Here is a 7859-nt window from a genome sequence, read left to right as displayed (position 1 = left end):
TAACCCTATACCAATATATCATCCAGGTGCATTATTACAAATGAATCTAGAAAATGATGTAATACATCATTCATCCAACACATAAATGCAGGTGGTGCATTACATAAACCAAAAGGAATTATCAACCATTCATATAGATTCTACCTTTTCTTAAAGGTGATTTTCCAAGAGTATTTTTCTTTAACTCACACATTTTGGTATCCCAATTTGAGATCCAACTTGTTGAAGTACCTAGCATGCTACACCTATTCTAGAAAGTCATTAATCCTAGGAAAAACATAGCAATTCTAGAGGATGATCTTATTCAAATCTATATAGTTGATGCACATTCTCCATGTCCCATACTTCTTGGGTACTATAATGATAGGTGAACCACAAGGTGAGGCGCTTGGTCAAATTTCTCCCTACTCTAATAGTTGTTGCAATTTTTCTTGACTTCACTACTTCCAATATGGACTCCTCTATATAGCCCAATGTTTGGAAATAGGGAGCTAGGAAATCACTATATCTCATGCTCCACTTCCCAATGAGGAAATACACTTCTAGACTCAAGGTAACTTTGCTATACACCTATAAAAGTTCCTCCAATTGATGTTTCTTCCCTTTAATACATATCTCAATAGATACCTTTAAATTTACTAATTCATCGCCTAGTTAATTTTCTCCTAAAAAGAGTAACATCAAATACCTACTTGAATTGATCAATTTCTTATCTTGGTTAGCACTTATTGTAGAGATATTGGATTTACCTTTGTGCAATTTGATGATGAATTACTTCCCATCCTCAAATCAAGTGGCACTAGTTTACTCTTCTCATGAAGATTTCATCTCCCATATACATGATGAGGTTTCCAAACATTACACACATCAAGTGGAATTATGTCCACCTCCACTTCATCAATATAGTTTACACTTACAGAAAATCTGAGCTTACACTCTACATCCTTATTTACCCATCCCAATTGTTCAGGGTGAGGATGGTGATGAACTTCTAATCCAAGCTTGTTGATAATATCTTCTACTATACTATGGGGTTGGCTTGTGAGCTAGAATCAATAAGAGTATCCACCTTAGTGTTCTTGACCTAAATATTAATATTGAATATTTTAGTCATGCCCTTCGCTTCCTTGGAATGAACACTACTAAGGTTAAACTCCTCCTACATTACAAGGCAAATAAGATTTTCATCTACATCTAACTTATTGTATACCTAATTGCCTAAATCCAAGGCAAACATGTTCTTCTCCTTGGAATCCTTCTTGTGTTTCTTTAGATTTAGATCTAGACTTAACTTCAAACACTCATCATTAGTGTGACCATTGCTATTATAATGGTTACAATGGTTTTTGGATCCTTACACTCACGTGCAATGTCAATAGTTTTCTTGTGGGTCTTTCCTTTCCACTTGTTTCTCTTCTTTGAGCATCTTGGTGGTTTTTCTACTTGGAAAAACTTGGTTTTCCTTTATGCATAAATATATTTTCCATATATTGTGCTTGTACATAGGCCCTATTAACTATTGTAAGTTGGGAGAGAATCACTTACCTTCATTTGGAGAGAATCACTTACCTTCATAATGACCTTTTAGACCACCTAAATACTTAAGGAGGACAACTAGGTTCTTGGAAGATATACCCAATATAACAATGGTTTTTCTAAACTTGGTGGCGTAGTCTTACACACTCACCCTTCTATTGAAAGTATTGGCAACAGATCCACTAGTCCTAATGAGGGTTTTAACCACCTCCACTTAGTTGTCGAGGGATCACCCTCTAAAAATAAGTGCCTATTTGTGACTTTCCCATTGAGTTTACGCAGAGCCATCTAAATTTAGTCTGGAAAATGAAATATTTTTCTCTTCTCTTATGTTATCAACATTGGAATAAATTTATATCCATTGTAACCATTATTTCAACTTAGAAACATCAATTTTACCTTGGTAGGGTTTCATGTCCATTTTTACTTGCACTTGAAATAGAAATTTGGAATAAATGATGGCATTGGAACTTGGTCTCGTTTCTTTGGTTTCTTTTTTGACACCATTTATGGGTGTTCATTTCTCCAAATTTCCTATCCAATCCATCTCTTGTGTTGGAGCTACCAAACTCCATGAAAGGTTTGAACTTGTTCTCCATCCTGTAACTCATCATGTGGATTATTAGTACTATTCTCATCTACCATGACTATGGTTTAGAGACATCATGTAAATTATTATTACTATTCTCATCTACCATGACTATGGTTTAGAGACTTTTCCTACCATGCACAACTTTTGACAAATAACCTAAAGAAGTTGTATTATCAACATGGGTTTTAAACTTCTATGAATATTCCACTATAATTATGTATCACCATAAATCTTACAATTTTTAAAATTCAATTATAATACGGTGTTTTACTTTTGGTTCATATGTTGCTACGTTAATGCATGAAAATTTATTGAATAAACTAAAATGGAAATGAAGAAATAAGTATATAATTGATTCATGTTGAATCATTATATTATTTGTAATCAGTCTTGGTGCTTTTAGAGTAATAATAGTGGAGGAAACAACTTGCATGAGCAATTTATCATGGGACCCAGTTTTGAGTATCGGGGCCATTTTGAGGCCTTAGATGATTTCTTTTTGGGCTTAAAATTGTCTAGTAAGTCTTTAACCCCATGACGCTACACTTGAAAACATTTTCAATCATGCAAGAATCACATCAATCAGAGCTCATGCAAAAGTTATGCCTCACAGAAATTGACCTATTGTGATTGACCACTATTGTTTGAGAGGATGCCATGTCATCCATAGTTACTCATACCAAAGGGGCTAGGCAAGTGAGGACTATGAATAAGGCTATAAAAGAGTCAAATTCGTAACTAGTTGAGAGTTGAAGCAGTCAAACATGACCCCTACTTGATTATCAAACTATGTTATAATCCAGCCACTAGTAAAACTTGGTTCCATTCATTTTGAGTGAATCTTGTTCCATAGTAGAGCAGAGCAACATAGAGTGGGAGTGAGAGTATAAAAATATGAGGTTTATTGTTATGTAGTAGCCTGTCAAAACATAGGTCTTAAACAGCTTCATAAAAAATACCTTCTCTTTTATACTTACATTATTAATACAAATTTAACTCCACAAAAACTCTCTTCTAGCGAGACACTACTTTACTATCCCCATCCCCATCCTGGATAAGAATTTAACTTCTCCAAAACTCTTCTACTTGACAATACTTTACAATCTTCCAATTGTGAAATGATGGTACAAAATAAACCCTTAATAACGTCACATAGGATTCACAGGCCATGACATGGAAGCTGCCCACTTCCCATAAACTCTCAATGCTATCCCCTATCTCTACATAAAACTAACAACCACTGTAAATATTCAGAACTCTGAGCTCTCTGGGAACCTTTGAATTATGACAGGAAGAAAACAATATGCTCTAATTTATTTACATAATGAGACAAGCGTTTGGATTTTCTTCACTGAAAGCTGTAGCAAGCTCTTCATCCAGGGGGTTGGAGCTGGATGTTTTGGTGCTGAAGCTCTCTTTTCTGACATATCCAGGGGGAGCTTTCTTGTCATATGCATGTGGGGAGTATGGCTCATTAACCAAATTGTATGGCACGTATGGCCACATTTCTGCTCTTTTCCCTGTTGCCTTCACTTTTTTCAGCACCTTGTTTGCCTCCACTAATCCAGTGACTGTCACTTTTTGCAGTTTTCTGTCTACCTCCACCGACTGAACTCCTGCACAAGATTCCCAATATATCAAAAAAAGTTGAGGTTAGAGTTTCAGGGTAAGCCTGTATGGGCTTGACTGCAGAATCCCTTGAACAAATTAAAAAACAGAGTGTGTTCATACCGGACATAGAAGACAGAGCCTTCCTTACTTTGCGTTCACAGCCATCACAGTCCATTCTTACTTTCAATTCCACGGTCTGCAAGCGCCACCAGACATAGTTACTATCACTGTAAAGCTGAGTTTTTACAGACAAAAACGAATTAATGAACTCCATACCTTAATTTCCTTTCTCTTTTTGGATTTTTTCCTCTTGCCAAAGAAATCTGAGAAATAATCGGAGAAATGATCCAAGGCACCCATATGGATTCCAACACTTCAAAACTTCAAGTATCAAAGTCAGAAAGGAACGATTCTACTACGTGTTTGTCTGTAACATAACTTCAGATTATAATATAATAATCGCCCTTTTATTCAATGTAAAGCTCTGCGAGGCCAAGAAGGGTCTTGAATATTCCAGGACTTGCATAGTATGAAGATCACGACAAACTTTGCAAAAAGGAGATGTTGAAGGAAATGAAAGGATTGGTCATCTTTCTGTAACCTAAAGCCTGTATGTACCAGAAGCTTCATCTCACCGCCCCCGCCCCGATGGTAGTTCCATAATTTGGGGCGAACACTATGCACTTAACGCATGTAATTTTTTCCTTTTAAATATTTTAGTATTAAAAAAACGACAGTTAAAAATGAGTTACTTCACTCTGCAATCTCCCTATGTTTATATTTTAATTTATAATATTTAATCATTCAAGTTAAATGATAAATTTATTTCAATATATTTTTCAATCTTGCATATATTTTTTTAAACTCTTTTCTCAATACAAAATTTATAATTAAAATAAAACTAAGACTATCTTTATTCAATCTTCAATAATACATTATCGTTTTACTTCTAGAATTTTGTAGGTGCTCAATCTTAATCACATTGTATTATCTTTAAATTTGGATAGTGAAATTAATCTCCCTAAACATTCTCCTACACCTACCACCCTCTTCTCACATAAATAATGAGTGTAGGACCTCAAATATCTCTTTCTTAATGTCTATGTTAACACTTCCCCCTGTATTTTCTTTCTTGAACCCTTCTTACTATAACTGCTAAACCATACAACTACTTACACCTTATAAATTATACAACTACTTTATCATGACTTGATTTTATATATATACATTAAACTTTTTAACCTAAAATATGATTTATTATTATTTAATTTAGTATTATTTTCTATATTTAAATATGTTATTATTATTTAATATAATTATTAATCAATTATATATGATTGATTATATTATAATTTATTATTTATCTTTTAATAATTTATACATATAATTTTTATTAAAAATAATTATTAATTAATCATTTTATTATTAAAATAGATATATATTTAAGTGTAATTTAATTATATATTTTTTTGGTATATTTTGTTTAAAATTGAGTAGGGATTTGTTGGAATTATAATTTTGAGCTATATAATTTATACAATCCAACTGCTTTAGAAGTCTTTTAGGGTATTGAATTCATTTATGTATTCAAAAACACATTTTAAAGAACAAAAAATCATAATTTCACCCAAAATTGTATCGTTAGATTGTTAGATTGTGCATATTTCTATGTACAATTTTTTTCATTTTGAATTGTATTATATGCCAATATATATATGTCTATAGGTTGGATATTATCTTCTCAACACTAAAATTCCCTACAAGTTTGGAGGTCCAAGTCTTTTTAATAAGTGCCAATCTTTGACCTTTAGGAACACAAAACTTGTTTAACATGTTAAACATCCCATCTTGGAGATGATAGTCCAACCTGCTAACACCTTCTTTTACACAAACTTGGCCATGCAGGCACTAAAACACCTCTTTAAAGAGTTATCAAAGTTATGTATATGTCTCAGTGTAAGTATCATGGGTAAAAGGCTTCATGTGTCATAAGGAATCCTAGAGTTTTGGTTTTGGATGTTGGTGACCATGAAAGCATGTCTATCAACTTACTCGTGTTGATCTTGTTGAATGGTGTTGTTATTCATGTCAAAGTTAGTTGTTGGTGAGCAGCATGAAAAGAAGAGAAGGCAAGTCTTGATAATGCCTTGAAGAAGCCTTGACATGAACACTTTTCATATATGTCAATGGGTCATAATAATTGGAAGCACCAATGGACAAGAAGCCCTAGAAGAAAGAAAAGTAAGCCCATATCAAACTCTTGTATCCACTCTTTCCCTGCACTTGTTAAATTGAATTTGCATGCAAGATCATCGTCATCAGATAAAACTCGCCATGTTGTTTCCAACAGTAGATTGCACACCACGTGGGTCCTCTTAGTTGAGGAGTTATCCTCATTTGAAGATAGTGTGCCCAAATACATTGACTAATTCACTAATGCAAGTTTGAATATTATTCTCAAATTAAGGGTTTTATTATATTTGTAAGGTTGGACCCTGCACGAATTTTAATGGCTTAGGGTTTCAACCTTAGTGATATGGATATGGCTTTATGGCTAGAAGACACCTTCGAAGCTACAAGAACAAGTTGATCAATTAGGAGAAGACAAAAAGACATTAATTGCGACAATAGTTGGAGATCAGGTTTACATTGAAGACTCCTATCTTCAAGCCATAAGGAGGAAGAAGAAGAACATGTTCATCTTTCAAGAAGACACAAAGAAGGTAGTAGAAAAGAGTGGCTTGACACTGCCATGTCAACATATCATGTCATCAGTGTTATGTCATGTCATGTCATAAATCATCATGTGTCACATCATTTTTTGGATTATGTAAATTCATATTGGAGTAATGTAATGTGAAGTGGAAGTCCAAGAGTCATCTATGTAATGTGAAAAGCCATGTAGGAAGTCGAAAGGTCATTGAGATGACAAACAGTCATGAGGGTAGTCCAAGAGTCACAAGGGAGATGATGGATCACCCCACTTGTTATATATACACCCTCATTTCTCATGTAAAGAAATTTTCACCTTGGCTCCTCCTACCAAGCATTAGAGAGGAAGATAATTATTTTGGAGGAGCAAGTGGTTTATCTAATGATCCACTACTGGGGCTAGTGGTGTCCACTATCTTAATGTATCTTGGAACTTTTATTTAATTCAAAAGCTCACTAAGCCAACACACTTTCATGTGTATGTCATAAATATTTTAAGACTATTCTTTGAATGTTTGCAATGCATGTCTTTTCATCTTTACTAAGGAAATTGAACTATTTTAGTGACTTTGGTACTTATCTTGTTGAAGGTGTGTTGTAGCTGTTTTAACAATCCTTGTTTCTAAGTGAACTATTTCGCTAGTTTTCCAACGATTCATTTATATGTCATGTGTTTGTGTCTTTTCTATATTATTACTATTACTTGTCTTTAAAAGGCTCACTTTTCTCTTTCCTCGTCGGTAGAAGAACCTTGATATATTCCACAGTTGAACAACCACAAGACATATTCACTTGCTAATCTGAAATTACCTTTGTATTACTCTCTTGTGTTGAACATTGAAGCCAAGGCATATCTTTAATAATATGGCAACCTAGCCTTATTTCTGGAAGGGCTCCCACACCAAATGATGCGAAGAATAATTGATACTTTTTATCGGGAGACCCCCTTTCATGTTGGTCGTATCCAACACCATCAACATTCTGTCGCTATAAGGAGGGCAACCACCTTTTTATGGTTGAAAATTCTTCGCATCCTAACAAACAAAATTATTTGCAAGGAAGTAACATTCCCATTTCCACTCCTATCTGTACTCTTGAAAATGAAGAAATTTTCTAGTTTAGCCATACTATACGACCCATCACTCGTTTGTGAAAGCTCTTGGTCTCCTCCCTATTGCTGCGATTCTGCCTCGTAAAACTTTAAGAAAAGAAGTAACTCCCATTGGCGTTCTTGTTTCGTTGGTGGAAGATTTGGTTATCGCAACCCTCAAAGAGTTGGTTGAGCCTATAGAGAAACGAGGGGAACTTTCACCTTTCGAGGAGAATCTAGATAATGAAGTAAAAAATATATTTTTTTTACAAGGAGCACTCAGATCACATCACAGATCCTAACGGTGAGGGAGAAGAC

General features: G+C 34.3%; 1 protein-coding gene across 1 annotated transcript; it reads right to left on the bottom strand.

Annotated features, from left to right (window-relative positions):
• Nucleotides 1–3208: 3208 nt before the first annotated feature.
• LOC149157553 (heavy metal-associated isoprenylated plant protein 20-like) lies at nucleotides 3209–4386 on the bottom strand. Its single transcript, XM_089437638.1, has 3 exons — nucleotides 4016–4386; nucleotides 3860–3935; nucleotides 3209–3744 (listed from the first exon to the last, which is right to left on the bottom strand). The coding sequence occupies exons 1-3, from the start codon at nucleotides 4097–4099 to the stop codon at nucleotides 3446–3448; spliced, it is 459 nt and encodes a 152-aa protein (XP_089293764.1). The 5' UTR covers nucleotides 4100–4386; the 3' UTR covers nucleotides 3209–3445.
• Between the last annotated feature and the right edge of the window lie 3473 nt (nucleotides 4387–7859).

Source organism: Pinus tabuliformis, chromosome 5_2 (genome assembly GCF_031772625.1).
Source record: "Pinus tabuliformis cultivar Carrire ecotype Pingquan chromosome 5_2, CPIR1, whole genome shotgun sequence".
Classification (NCBI taxonomy): Eukaryota; Viridiplantae; Streptophyta; class Pinopsida; order Pinales; family Pinaceae; genus Pinus; species Pinus tabuliformis.
This window is presented reverse-complemented; position numbering and strand designations above follow the sequence as displayed.

Excerpts from the sequence above, each read along its gene's own strand:
- LOC149157553 (XM_089437638.1), bottom strand. The coding sequence starts at position 4,099 with ATGGGTGCCTTGGATCATTTCTCCGATTATTTCTCAGATTTCTTTGGC. Across the intron at positions 3,936-4,015 it reads AAAAGAGAAAGGAAATTAAG|ACCGTGGAATTGAAAGTAAG; the intron begins GTATGGAGTTCA and ends TGGCGCTTGCAG. Across the intron at positions 3,745-3,859 it reads GGCTCTGTCTTCTATGTCCG|GAGTTCAGTCGGTGGAGGTA; the intron begins GTATGAACACAC and ends AATCTTGTGCAG.